This window comes from Mauremys reevesii, linkage group 10 (genome assembly GCF_016161935.1).
Source record: "Mauremys reevesii isolate NIE-2019 linkage group 10, ASM1616193v1, whole genome shotgun sequence".
Taxonomy (NCBI): domain Eukaryota; kingdom Metazoa; phylum Chordata; order Testudines; family Geoemydidae; genus Mauremys; species Mauremys reevesii.
The window spans coordinates 79,091,786-79,106,924 of NC_052632.1; the positions used below are offsets into that span (position 1 = coordinate 79,091,786).

Below are 15,139 nucleotides of genomic sequence, written 5' to 3' on the forward strand. Positions count from 1 at the left end.
GACCTAGCACGTAGGGTGCATGCGAGGTCACTAGACACGGAGGATGCCGTTTTGTTCTTCCAAACGGCATTCTTCATGCAGTCTGGGGTTCCCAGGAAATACTTCATCCAAATGGGGTTGTGCTGGCAAAAATTTGGGAACCGGAGAGATGGGGATCCGGACACAAGCAGGGGGGCAGCTGTGTCTTCAGCCACCACTGTCCCACAATCTTCATTGATAAGGAGGTCAACAGGACTACTCACTGGAGTGAGGGTTGCAGGACTGGCACATCTCCGGATTTTGCAGAACAGCTAATTCTGACCGTGTAGCAGAAAGTCAAGCCACGCGTCCAGTTTATACAGTTTAATACATGTGAAACAAGATACATTTTTTCTGAGTAATGAATGCATAAATAACAGAAGATATACGTGAATGCATAAATATGAGGCGGCATGGAACGGAAAAAAAAAAGAGAGAGAATTATTATTTTGCTGCTGCTGTCACCGTCGCGGCCGCCTGGCGCTCGATTTTACCTCACACCCTCGCGTGGTGTTCGCGTGGTTTATTGTTTTCATTAAGCAGCAGCAGCTTTCCATTGGTGGAGCCGTCGCATGGAGAAAGGGGGTTGGGATGGAGAGTGGGGGAGGAAAGATTAAAAAAGGAAAAATAAAAATACAAGTTGGGGGTGTTAATAAATGACTTTAATTCTGCTAGTGGCTTCATGTTGATCCGATGCTGCTAGTGAAAAGAGGCCTTTCCACATGGATTGAGAGTGCTAGTGGGCTTGTGTGGCTCTGTGTGCGTGTGTGTAGGGAAAAGGAACACAAAGAGTGCAAATGATACAATTACTGATCTCACCTTCTTTTCAAAGGCATCACGCTATGAAGAAAACAAATCATTAGCTTAAATGCTTACAAAGAACATTATCTAAGACAACTCTTAAAACCTTTACATACTGTATCAATAATTTACTTTGACTGCAGTAAACAAAATACATTTCTTAAATAATTTACTATTTATTTGTTTTCTTTTTTCCTTTATCTCTCTGTAAATTTCTTTTTTTTCCTTTTTCTTTTTTAAACTCAAGAAGCTTTGCTTGTGCACATTAGTTCAGATTATTGCAACATTTAACCTGAATTCAGTAAAAGCAAAAAAATAAAAATAAAAAAGGACAGTTTGTACAGACAAGAATGAATAACTTATTATTGCACTGGCTACAATTCAGTAGTGATTTGGTTTTTTTTTTCTTTAGAGAGGACATCCTCTAAAGTACCAAAGTAAAATAAATGGAAAGAAAGAGAGACTTCAGAAAAGCATCAGCTGTGAATAGAAGCCAGCAGGATGATTGTGGAGGGAGAAAAGAGGAAGGAGAGAAAAGAAGAATGAAAGCAAAGAAAGGAGAGAAACATTTGGGGAAAAAAACAGCCTTAATAATTGCTTCCACATAAAACCCAAGAAAACACCTCCTGTTTGGGGAGTCGGACGTAATGCAAAAAACAGTATCGCTTCCCTATAAAAATATGTGCATTATGAAGAGAGAGTTTTTTGTGGGTATTTTTTTTGTGGTTTTTTTGTAGCTTTTGTATCTCACAAATACATTATTTCTATTTATATCACTGCCGGTAGACAGACAATGTACAGCTCCCGTCTCCTGGGCACATCTGCATACTGCGGCGTCTCCGCACGATAAATGGTGCCGGTTTAAAAGTCGAGAACGTTTAAAAAACAAAAACAAAACAAACGAACACAGCCCGAACCCAAATCAATGTGATTGAGGCCACCTGGGAAAAAAAAAAAAAGCAACTCCATCTTCCCTTTAGAAAAGAAACACGTTTGCATATCCCCCTCCCCCGCTCTGCACCTTGTGTCATTTCTGTATTACTTTTTGCAAACCCATCCCCCAACAGCGCTTAGGAACAAGTGACTGGGGGGGAAAAATCAGCCACGAACATGTGGCTTTGCAGTCCCTTCCACACAGGGGTGCTGATTCAAAACCACATCGGTGTCAAGCCCTTGAGACTTCCCTCTCCCGCCCCTACAAAGCTATACTGGTTCGTCTATGTCTTCATCTGTTGCGACAGTCATAGGGACCAGTCCGTGCCGCCTTATGGGGCTCTTAGTAACGCCTAGAAGCTCTTTGTTTTTCTCAGGGTTGTTGCACTGAGTTTTTAAGTGCTCCAGCTTTTTCAGTTCTAGCGCTGCGGTGTCTGGCCGGGAGTCCCCGGACACCACGCTGGAGGGCGTGCCCTGGCCGCTATCTGAAAGGAGATCCGAGAGGCTGCTCGAGGAGCTGGGGTCGGACTGCTCGAAGGAGAAGTTTGGGATTGTCAGGTGCTCCCCTCGACACGTGGGCTGGACCCGCCGTTCTGTTTTAGAGGCCTGTTCCCCGGGCTGATTGTCGGCCAGGTCCAAGGAGTCCCTGTACGCGGTGGATTCGCACGACGGGGTCCTTCTCCTCAGCATGCTGTTCTCCGAGGCTTTGGTACGTGAAGCCGTGCTGCTTTCATCCTCCATGGGAGGATCTATAGAAATGCAAGGTGGGCTCATCTTCTTCTTCCTCCGAGCCCCGTGGATATACTCCGACTCAGACTGAACGTGGACAGGAGACCTTTGCTTCCCTTCCGCAGGCTGTTCCAAGCTACCATCTCCATTGTCAATGGAAGGGCAGATCTCGATGGAGTGCCTCCTTTGGTCGTCTGCCCAGTTGGGCTTGTCCAGGAACCCTTTCGTATCAACACTGTAAAACTTCTTCAGGTCTCTCTCTCTGCCGTTGCTCCCGGCCAGGCTGGCTGTGCTGCAGTTCTTGAGGGGGGCTAGAGATGAAGCCGGGGAGATGAAAGGAGAGAGCGAGCGAGTCCTGATTTCTGGCTGCTCTTGCCAATCTTTCACCGAGCTGTTTATGTGGCTGACTTCTTCGTCAGCCAGGTCTGAGGATTCAAACAGAGAGTTCTCGGGGCTGGCTGGGTTGCTGTTTTGACTGGAAGGCCTGCTCGGAATACTGTGCTGGCTGTAAGTGTGCTTGCGGGTACGAACGCTCGAGCGTCGATGGTGTGAGGATGACGTCGGGGAATGCGGGGGAGTGCCCGGCTGGGAGAGTGGGCTCGGATGGAGCAAAGCTGGACCTAAGCTGCTCTGGGACTGCTTCTTCGCCTGCAGGCTCTCGCTGGACTCAGCTTGCAGACTGTCCTTGGAATCTGTATTCTGCCCATCCAAGGAATCCGTTCTAATGGCCTCCTGCAATGCAAGCAGAGACAGATGGGACAAGAGCACAAAGGTCTCTCAGGGGCGCTAACAAGACACGCTTTTAGCCGTGGACGTGGCATGTGACAGAATCAGCCTATGCCCAGTGAGTTTCAGAACTGGTAACATCACCGCAGCTGCCACACTGACTAATTATCATTAGTGGAGGTTCATTTGGTATAACGTGGTAACAACTGGGCTAACAGACAGACCCACGGTGGGTAGGTCATATCTCAGGTATATTCCAGCCTTGCCTGTATGTGCAGGCCTCTGATCTTCCCAGGCCTTCTAAGCCTTCCTGTTTTATCTGTAACTCAGCATAAAGTCCTGTACCAATACACGCTATCAACTCTCATGCTACAGGCACCAGAGTCAGCTGGGGGTCAGGAAGGAATTTCTCTTCAGAGGACAATATTGCACTATTTGGTACATTATGCAAGTTACATAGCTTGGGTTTGAAGCATCTGCGCTTGGCCACTGTCAGAGCTAAGGTACCAAACCAGATGGAACATCGGTCTCTGTTCTAATATGGGTAATATTACTTCTTCACACAACACACAGTCAACCTGTGGAACTCGTTGCCAGGGGATGCTGTGAAGGCCAAAAGTCTAACTGGGTTCAAAAAAGAATTAGATCAGTTCACGGAGGATAGGTTCATCAGTGGCTATAGCCAAGATGGTGAGGGATGCAACCCCATGCTCTGAGTGTCCCTAAACTTCCAACTGCCCGAAGCTGGGACTGGACAACAGGAGATGGTTCTCTCGACAATTGCCCTGTTCTGTTCATTTGCTCTGAAGCACCTGGCACTGGTCACTGTCGGAAGACAGGATACTGGGCTAGCTGGATCATTGGTCTGACCCAGTGTGGCCGTTCTTATGTTCTTATACAGAGTCAGTAGTCTTTTGTGGCACCACCATTAGCAAATACTGAAAGGCAACGCCTCGAGTAAAACACCAGCAGCTTTGACTAATACAATCCCAATCATGTCAGAGTGAGCCCATTAGGCCTCTTGCATGCAAAACGGGAAACCAGCTGACTGACTTTATGTCACCCAAGTGTATTTAGCCATACGGCACCTGAATTAGAAACATTCTGCTCTAAATCAGTCACTGCAAGCTCTGTTCTCAGAGTGCGGGCCACAGGTACGTGACTTCGGCTAGAACTATCAGTGTGCATCTGAGGCCTGGAGATGGCCCAACAAACAACCTCCGCAATTATTTTGACTAATGGGGGGTTAACAGAAGCTTTGCACAACATGGAAGCACGTTCCTCAAATGCCCATTCAACCCAGCCTCTCCGACATGGCCGATCTGAAATTGGAATCTGTCGGTGCCCTGAATATGTCAGATTCAGTACACACAGAGACTGGAAATTGATTTGAAAAATACAAAATCATAAAGGCATCCAAACTGATAGGAAATGTCGCCAGGATTATATTGTGCTCAAATAGCTACTCTGTCCTACCCTGGTCTGCTCACAGCCTTTGGGAAACTCCATTTGTTCTTGTTTTACAACGCTGCCACTCAAAAGAAGAGAGAGCCAGAGAGATGATGAAGGGGAGGGAGGACGGAAAAAGTCTGATGGGAGAGGAGAGTTCATTGCCTCCTACCTGTCTACACAGCAGCCTGTTGAGGCTGGGAGATCGCGACGTGGACTGTGAACGAAGGATCTTCCATGCGTCACAGCTGTCGCGGTGAGAAGATACAGCAGTCACCTGAAGCGACTCCCTTGGGACTCTCAGAGAGGAGCATGTTTCCACGGGCTGGGAACGGATGGAGGTGACGGACCCTACAGAAGGAGAGAGAACACTAGCCACGGCTGCCGGACAAGAGTTGTAACGTGTGGGTTTGTGAGAGCATTCGCTGCAGAACCAGGCTCCAAGGATTTCAAAGCACACAGATGTGGGGTAAGGAAACAAAAGTTAATTCAGTGACAAGCCAAATCAAGCCACACAATATCTCCCAGGCAGTCGGAGTAGAGCCTCGGGGTCCTGACTCGCATTCTGCTCTAACCACTAGACCACACTACTTGTGTAGTGCAATTGTAGAACACGTCTGGATAAACACGTCTCCTAGGTGGGCCTGTGAAAAGCTCGTGATTATTGTTCATTATTCGTATTACTGTAGCATGTAGAAGCCCTAGTGATGGACCAGGACCCCAGTCTAAGTGCAGATGGTTTTTCCAATGATAACTGTCTCATGTGTGGGCCTGCCCTCTATTGCATACTGCTCAGCTGGGGTGTCCTAGGCCCTAAACTGTTAGCAGAGACTCTTCTTCACTTCACATGCTAGGGGCTTATTTGGGAGGGAGAGGGAGAGGGGGTCTGAAGCTCCATACTTGCAACCTCCCCATGTGGCTGTGGGTTGGGTCTGAATAGGGAAGCGGCCTAGGTTCAGAATTTGGATCAGATGGAGACTAGCGGTTCAATCAGGATACTGTAAGTCAGGGCACCTGGGCTCTATTCCCTGGGCTGCCAACGACTTGCTTACGGCCCCTTAACCATCTGTAAATTGGAGACACCACCACTTAAATGCCCAGAGCGGGGCTTAATTCATGGTCCCATCCAGTGCCTAGCGAAGTCAATGAGAGTTTTGCCATTGACTTTAGACCCAATGTAAGTGAAGAGCTTTGAGATCCTCAGCTAACGGTTACATAAGCTCAAAACATGATCTATTGCTATGGTTACTGATGCAGGAGATCCTGCGTGGCTGATCCTGGTCACACTGAACCAATTTGCTACCGTCGCAGGGGATTCAGGCATCGGTCCGTCCGCCTGTGACACACAGTAGTTTAGTCTCTGAGGGCTGTAACATTTTGGTCTAATTCAGTGGTTGGCTTGGTGATGTTTAGTGGCCTCTGAGATACAGGAGGTCAAACTAGATCGGGGTAGCCAATCGGTGGCTCCGCAGCCACGTGCGGCGCTTCAGAAGTTAATATGCGGCTCCTTGTACAGGCACCGACTCTGGGGCTGGAGCTACAGGCGCCAACTTTCCAATGTGCCGGGGTGGGGGGGGGTTGCTCACTGCTCAACCCCTGGCTCTGCCACAGGCCCTGCCCCCACTCCACCCCTTCCTGCCCCCTCCCCTGAGCCTGCCGCGCCCTCGCTCCTCCCTCCCCCCCGCCAGAGCCCCCTGCACACCACCAAACAGCTGATCAGGAGGTGCGGGGAGGGGAGGGGGAGGCGTTGATCAGTGGGGCTGCCGGTGGGTGGGAGGTGCTGGAAGTGGTGGTGGGGGAAGCTGATGGGGGGCTGCTGCCGTATTACTGTGGCTCTTGGGCAATGTACATTGGTAAATTCTGGCTCCTTCTCAGGCTCAGGTTGGCTACCCCTGAACTAGATGATCTGACAAGTGGTCCCTTCTGGACTAAAACTCTATGACATCAACAGCACAGAGACTGCTGAGCCTGGCTCCGTAGCCCTTGATGAATGTGCAGATATTCTCTCTGTCTGCACCTACTCCCTCTGAAAAGCGACCCCCTAATCTCAGCGATCAACCTCGAGTCATTAGTTTCCCACTCACAGTTCCTGCTTCCCCAGCTCATTCTGCAAAGCAACCTTCTCCTCTCAGCTTCTGCTGCTTTACCAGAGTTTCCCAGTTTGTTTTAAGAATCGCCTGCTTTTTGGCAGCAGGATTTACTGTTCCTCATTAGCGCACGCGCCAATGTCTGTTTTTACATTGCTGCTCCACATACAAGCACAGTATCCATCACACTAAGGAATCTCACCCAGAGGTCAGTGAACTTGGACCTGTGACAAGACCCATTTAGACCGTCTGCAGTTGCCTCTCGGCTAGCTGATTGCGTTGAGAAAAATGGGCTTTTTGGACACTTTTGTTTGTGGGGGGTTGGACCTTTTCCCAGAATATGCACGGAATATTTTAATGAATTTTATTCATCATCAGAGGGACTGAAAGAACCAGGCATAGCGCTGTTTGCGCTCCTCAGCTCTGGAATGTGGCAGACGTTCCCATGACAGTCCTTCGCTCCTCCACAGCTCTGTAACTGCAAGGAAGTCCTGACCCATAGCCCCTCTGGCTAGACCCGTCCTGGGATCCCACAAAACTTTGCCAATACCCTTCAATTCTGGTTTGCACTTGCTAATCTAGTCCTCTTGGATAGGGACCATAAATACCCACTCGGGATGCACCTTGGCCACTAACACCTTTCCAACGAGATGGCCGACGCCCTATTACCAATCTTTCCGTTCTTAGCAAGCGTTATGGCGGAGCTTTTGAAGCTGGTGGGAAAACCAGATAAACACAGCGAACATTTTCACAACATTCCCCCTCCCCCACCATCTTTTCTTGGGCTAGCCGTCTGATGGAAATTTTCCCAACTCGCTCTCCTAGAGGAGAGGCCAAGAAAGCCCTAAATTGCGGTATTCTGGAGAGCTGAATAAAACCAAAATCGCTCAGCATCTGTGTGTTTTTCATTTGCTTTTTTAATGAGTCAGGGAGCCGTTTATGTGGCCAAAAGAACACATGATCTGGTCACTTCATGGCATTTTCCCCATCTAGTAACCAAACCACTAGAAGAAGAGCAACTCTCGCTGATTCTGGTCTGATAACTGGCTTCCTAAGACCACGAAAATGCATGAAACAAACACTAATCCCAACATACGCCCCCAGTAGGCTGATCAGAACAGCATGAGGGGACACTGGTAGGATTCAGTCACTGGAGGAGGGAAAACAGTCCTTCTGTGAGGCGTAGGGATATTTCTTGTGATTTGCTGAGGAATCCAGCTGGAAAAGGTTACAAAATAGTGGACCAGATTCTCCCCTCACGCCAGTTTTTCACTGAACCAGTGGAATTCTTCCTCGTTCACATCAGCGTCAGAGATTGCCGAGTCAGCCCCAGTCAGTCGGCAGTGAAATCCAACAACCACTCACTTTGCTTAGCAAAGCTCTTGCACTTGCCTTTCCAGGGCAGGTGGAACAACCATAAATACTGAGCAGAGAACATTGAGCTGTATCCAGAGCTTTTTAACAAACAGAGAGTTACTTTACCCAGAGAAATCAGAACAGATCAGCTAGTCCTGGCCAGCCCACCAGGTAATCCCACCACCCATCTGTCCATGTCGTTCTTGCATTAAAATACTGTTGCATCAGAGGAAGCCAGTCTGGATCAGTTCTTGGGAGCCAAAAAGCAATAATTCAAGATACACATGTTTTTGGGGAGATAGATGTTCACTCCCATTCCCCCTTTAAACCAACCTGCAGGACAAAGAATAACTGGGGAGAAAATGGAATCTTAGGGCAAAAATATTTGGATGTGGTTGTCTCAATGTGTTGTCAGAACCCCCGTGTAGCTTCTGATTCCATAGAATCTACCACACAAACAACTTCTCATCACAGAGCTGTGCTACGGAATCTCAGTTTTTCCTAGGGGGGGAAATGGTTTCTAGCCTTTATAACAAAAACCTTCCTAACGTGACCTAAATGTAATCTAGTGGAGTGACAACTTCCTGAGTCTACAGACAGTCTGAAAGTATAGGTCTGAGAGGCAGGAACTGCCTCATTCATCTCAATACTGTGTTGACTCTGAAAACTGATAATGGCAATACAAACGGCACCCTTGTTAACTATTTCACTGCTGATCATGTTAGAAGAAGCATACAGATAATATGCTATTCCATGACACACAACCTGCACCCTGCAACCTCTCTGGTGCCCATTGGTCCCCTATCTAGACACGCAAACTTCCAGCTTCCTCCAGATAACTTCAACAAGGCAGTTATGCATTTTAAATACAAAATCCTACAGCACCCTGCAAATTCTAGAGTTGCATAAAATAAAGTACATTTAGTAGCAAATGACGTTAAAAAGGATTTATTCTGTACTGATTGCATTATTCGGCTTCCTATCACACCACTGCATGAACTGATTCTGGTTCCTTGCATAGTTTGCCTGACATCCTCCCAGTTCCTAGCAAATACAACATGAGGAGGAGCAAAGAGCACAGCGAATGCATCCCCTCCCCGTGGTACCTCTTTGTGATTTGCAGGGATAGGTCTCCATCTCCACCTCATGGAGAGGGAACGGGGCCTTGGCTGGCATCACAGGGCGGAACATGTAGCTGTCGTTGGGCAAGGAGTGCATCCGGGACACGGAGATCTTGCGAACCGTTAGGAAGTTCTGAGGCGCTCTCTTTGCTCTCATGCAGGCAGCCCCTTCCTGCAAATTAGCAAGAGAAGGAAAACCGGGTTATTCTGCACCCTGGCCGTGAGCTCCTTTTTGTTAGTCATCCTTGGAAACAGCCCTGAGGCTTAAACCCTAGGCACACTCGCTTGATGTCTCTGGTGCCCCTGGGTAAAAAAAAGCTCCAGTGGGACGTGAAAGAGGCTTTACTCAGCACTGGCTCTATTGATAAGTAAATCACTCAAAATGTGTCTGAAATATAACAAAACAACCATTAACCATCAGCCAGGAAGCCACCACTTTGACACGCATCTGACATCACAGGAAACACAGATCTCCATGGGAACGCATGAGAAAGAGGCTTTCCAAGTGGACAAGTTCTAATCTTTTATTGTGCGGTTAATTCAATAATAACTCGAAAAGTGTCCTGCAATTCCTAGGAATTCCCACAGTGATAAGCATTACCTACATCTTAACCTACACCCCAGCTCCGGATCCGGTCTGATGATATTTGGGTAAAATGGCTGCTCCCACTCAGAGACACTCAAACCCATGCTGACAAGCAGTGACAAGTCTCTGGTAATTCATCTATCATGCATATAAATACACATAGCCCACCTCCTATAGATACACTAAGACCTCAGTCCTATGTGATGTGTATCCTACAGCCCATGCTGAGCCCCAGTGACTCTGCTACACATTGCAGGATCGCGGCTTGATATTGCAAATATGTATTTATATAACACCACTTGTACTCTGTCCTTATTTAGCAAATTTTATCCAAGGGGCTTAAATTTCTTTACTTACCTAATTGTTATGCCACCCCCAGAGGGAAGAACTGAGACAAATTTATGTGACTTGCCCAGGAGCATACAGTGAGTCAGTGTCGGAGGTGGGAGTTCTGACTCTCTGTTTTAACTACTAGACATGTTCCCTCACCATTTATTTAGTTATTTAAAATACAACTAATGACAATCATGACAACTAATGACAACTAATCGCTTTTCCTTTAATGTCAGCCTCCAAGTGGTTGATTGAAAACATTTCCCCAGTTATGTATATTAAATTAATTCATTTTACTTCCCGGCCGTAGGGTTTCCCTCAGTCGTGCTAGAAAAGTCTGGGCTCAAGTCTCAAAGCTGAATTGTCCACATGTCATCGAGGATGTGGTTAAATCTGTATTCTCCATATCCCCAGCTCATGAATTTTTCTCCTCTTAGGACAAATCCTTGAGACAGCTTACTTCTGTGCTTTTACACTGTTGAACTTGGCTGAGAATAGTGACTCAAGCAGCACCTATTTATGGGTAGCTGGCATCAGGAACAAAATACTGATTTGATCAACAGCGCTAGGGAACCCAGGCCTTCAGTTCTAATCTGTTAATGCATCAGGTTTGTGCCAATTTTGGCCAGAGCAGAGTCATTGTCGTTAATAATACAGCATGTGAACACCTGAGCTGCATGCATAAGGTCATTTACGAAGAAAAGTGCTTGCAAGAAAGGAGTCGTTTCCCTTTATCAATAGTTTTAAACAGTGGCTCATGAAGCCATTTTCTGAGGAATGGTCACAATATTGTCTACAGAAGCTAAGCTCTTGTTTAAAATTCTTTAAAATGGACTATTGGTTGCAAAGAACACTTCCTAACAGAAAAGACTGAAATAACGGAGGCTATTGGGCACTGGGCCAATGCGTGACCTTTTCATTGGGAACAGAAGAGATCCATTTATAAGGAAGTTTTAAATATGAACATATTAAATTTACACACCTGATATGTACTTTGGCCCAACCAGGGTGTAATGCCACTCTAAGAAATGGTGACATCCGATGACACTTGAACACAAGCTCCCTTTGTCTACATATTTGTTTTGAAAGTGTCTAGTTAGCACTCCGCTGGGTCTGATCCAGTGCCCGCTGAAGTCAACCACAGTCCCTCCATTGACTTCAATGGGCTTTGGATCAGGTCTCTGGTGCTGATCGAGGGTGAACTCCTGGCCCCATTGAAGTTAACAGCACAACTCCCACCAACTTCAATAGGGTTAGGATTTCACCCCAAGAGCTTACCCTAAGGCATGTCTACCCTGCTGTCTGAGCTGTGACTGCAGCTCAGGTAGGCACACACACGAGCTTCCATCTAGCGATCCCAGCTGGAGATGGGGTGGCCCAGACCCTGGCACTGACTAGCACTAGCTGTCTGCCCCGGGTTCTGAGCAAGCTTGTACAGCCCATGCTTAAATCCATGCCACCGTGTCTTCACGAGACAGGGCAGTGTCCAGGTGCGCTGTCCCAGGAAGAGCCTGTCTCTGTGTGTACGTGTGTGAAATAACTTCTTGGAGCTCTGAATGGAGACAAAGGTATAATCTAGCCTTAAGTAAAGAACATTAATGTGAGTTGCACATGCAGCGGCAGGGGCGGGTAGATTACGTGGGTCCCACAGGGAATCTGTTGAGCCAGGAATGTAACCAGTGTGCCCCACCCATTCTTCCTACCCGTCACCGGCTCCCTGTCAGCTTAGCACTCTTCCCCAGTCCTAAACCGACTCCATGTTTTTTTAAACAAAAAGAAATACTCCATAAGCAAAGGAGGCTGTGGCAGGAGACGTGGGTCTGGAGTTTGGAGCACGGTTCCTGCAAGCAAGCAATGGCAGAATTCCCCAGGGGGGCTCCGGGGACAGCACATAAGTGGCTTTTGCTCTTTTTGTTCTCTCTCACTTGTCCTACTAAACAAACGTAGCTCACACTCCGAGCTAGTTCAGGCACTTCCCACACAGTAACTCCAGGCTCCACAGTGAGGAAGGGAGGAGGAAAGCAAGAGCTAAAAACAAATGCTCCTGCTTGTACATGCCAGAACCGGGAGCCATTTAAAAATCTCAAACTCTCACAGCTGAACAAGGTGACATTTTTTCTAACTCTCCTCAGAGTTAACAAGCTGTCTGCCCTAGGACCGGCCAGGACCTTATCCGCACAGCAGCAGGAACCCTCGGCTCCTTGTGGCACACATTCAACGTGTCAATTATTGCCTCTCTTTGCAACATGCCCTTGCCGCATTCTCCCTTTGATGCAAATCAAAGCTTAGCTTCCAGGTGGCCAAGGTTAAAGGAGACAAGGAAGCAGAAGCCCTGCCGAGAGCAAGAGACGCTTCTCAGAGTGGCTTCTCTTCATGCAGATTGTTTCCTGCCTTACCCACTGAAAACTCACCCTCAATCAATAACTCAGTCTGAGCCCAGAACTTGCCTGGAGATGCCACTGACCCACGGGATGCCCAGAGATTTCCAGAGATGTTTGCCGCATGCCTTTTTTGTCACTCTAATTACAGACCATCAGTAGGGCAGCGAACGTAGAGACAGCATGGCCCTAATGAGGCCAGGGTGGCTTGATTTTGGGAGGTCCATGCAAGTCTAGACTTGGGGTTCCCCATGCCGTGTGGTGTTATGTCTCAAAACATTGTCATGTTGCAAGGCTGCCACAACACGGTAATTGTCACACACGATTCTAAGGCACCCGTTACAAATGGTGTTTGGGTCCCTTTTCCATGGCCAGTGATTAACACTTCCAAATGACAGGAGCAAACCCAATAGCCTACTGATTTAAGATTGACAGAAGTAGTTCTGGCCATTTGGCGAAGAGCCCAGAATTTCACAGCCCTCAATCAGCTGAAAGTCTGGGCAAAGAGTAACTCTCTCTGAAACAGCGATTCCCGTCAGTGTGGTTCCAGTGGGAGGGAGTTCCAGAGATGGAGGACCCACGAGAAAGATGTCCTGCCATCACCCTGGCATCAGCAACTCCCAGGATGCCAGAGGGTCGGAGATGGCGAGGCAGAGTTTAAGGTAACCTTGGCCCAGCAATGATTAGTACACTGAACTTCAGTTAGGAGTCCACTGGCATCCAGAACAGAGCGTGCAGAGCAGGTGTGATGCTGTATCATCTGTCGCACATTGATGCAGCAGCACAAAACAAAGGCCTACAACTAAACCTGGGGACCCCTCGCCAGCTGGCAGACAGCACTGTCCCTGGTCATGGGTGCTTAAGGGGTCTAGAGCCAGTCCTGCTTTGGGGTTAAGAAGAGCTCTCACCTGATACAGGCCCCAGCCTGAGCACTGATTTGAATGACGATTCAAAGCAAGAAGGGTCAGTGTGGGAAAACACCTCCCCCCCTTATATCCTACAAAGGTCATTTCAGTTGCAAAACACAGGAACGGCTCTCAACCGCAATAGACTCACTCCTGCCTTTCTTGTTGCATGACCTCACCCAGGGATGTCCATGGGTCACTTCCCCATGACACATAGAAACGTGGCCATTTCCTAGACTGTCAGTTACCCGCTGAGAGCCCATCATAAGATGAGGTGCAACCAACCAACCATGGAGTAGTTGTGGAGTTTTTCTGTCATGTCACTTTTCTATGCCAGTGCCCAGACTGTTATGTACCATGTGTTGCTTTTGTTGTGCCGTTCCACCTTCTCAGCACAGATTTAAGGAGTTCCCAGTAATTGCAAGAAAATCAATTTCGGCATTCAACCAAAAGCAGGAAATCGATAGAAATCTCTACCCGCTGTCCCCCTCCAGCGTAACCAAGAAAATATTCTCACGTGAGCCACACAGTGGAAACAAACTGCCTGCCAGGTTGAATATCCACAGATTACCAGCTGACGACTTGAAAAATCAAAGCCAATTTTAACAGCTGTGGATGATCTATGTCACACCTATATCGAGGCAGTGGGGAGCAGCTTTTCCATGCGTGAGACACATAACAGTGTTACTTGCAGGACTCGCTGTTTATTTAACAATCTATCCACCCCTCTGTCTAATAAGTGCAGGGCTTTCTTGGCTAAAAAGAGCATGTCACACGCAATCCATGCAGGCTCCTTGGCCTGCCCCAGCTGAACGATTTAGAACGTGCCCAGCTTCAGCAGATGCAAAGGCAGCATGGAAGACAGAGGACGGAAACAGGCTGTTCTAGCTGTGAAGCGACAGGAAGAGGACAATGCTAGGCGGACATGAACACACCATCGGCCAGCTGCACAGCACTAAAGCATGATGGCACAACGCAGAAGCAACGGCCCGTCGTTCATTCACCTCTGACTCGCGGCCTGGGGTTTTGTGGGAAGGTGTCAGGACATGGTGGTGAGGAACAGAGCGGAAGGACGTGTTTTCCATCCTGGGAGTCTCTCTGCCCTCCAGCGGGTCTGAGTCTGGGATGGCTAAAGACACATTCTCACAGCTCAGTGCCTCCTTCGGGGACAAAATTAGGAAGATAAAAGGTATCAGTAGCGGGGCAAGGATGGGGTTCACACTTCAACCCTGCTCTCACACACGCTCTCCCCACTCCTGCCCCATCCGTGTGAAACGGGAAGGACGAGAAAAGGAAGGCAGAAAAGGGTCCAAATGGGAAGAAAGACTGGAGTGTCTTATTACCTCTTGCAAAGGCATCCGTCCCATCACGCCCAGACATCGTAAAAACCCCTGCCACTCCAGGCGTGAGAGTCTCCTGCCTCGTTACCCTAAGAACTCCACACCCCCTTGCCCTGTAGCGCCTTGAGGAACTCTGACCGACTCCTCCAGCTCCCTCCAGGGGCTCCCCAGATAATGCCCATTGGGGGAGCAGCTCAGCCAGCCTTGAGCAGGCACTGCCTGGCCAACTCCACTAACTCGCACGGAAGGGCTGGGCTCTCACCACCCTTGCCACGTTTGGACAGCCCAGCACCAGGGGCATTTCTAGCAGGGAACAGCGGCTTGACTCCAAACTATACTGTGTCTGGGCTCTTCCTGGGGGCTCAAAGATGGTTGAG

The 15,139-nt window shown here is 48.3% G+C and overlaps 1 protein-coding gene across 2 annotated transcripts in view; it reads right to left on the reverse strand.

The window, feature by feature from the left end:
• Positions 1 to 379: 379 nt before the first annotated feature.
• The window catches only part of CACNA1H (calcium voltage-gated channel subunit alpha1 H), a 581,666-nt gene continuing 566,906 nt past the window's right edge, over positions 380 to 15,139 (reverse strand). For both annotated transcript variants that reach the window (XM_039490763.1, XM_039490762.1), the window contains exons 36-39: positions 14,427 to 14,582; positions 9,206 to 9,392; positions 4,829 to 5,007; positions 380 to 3,213 (exon numbers count right to left, since the gene is read on the reverse strand). In XM_039490763.1, the coding sequence (XP_039346697.1) occupies positions 2,023 to 3,213; positions 4,829 to 5,007; positions 9,206 to 9,392; positions 14,427 to 14,582 (1,713 nt within the window). In that variant the 3' untranslated portion in view covers positions 380 to 2,022. The remainder of the gene's footprint in view (positions 3,214 to 4,828; positions 5,008 to 9,205; positions 9,393 to 14,426; positions 14,583 to 15,139) is intronic.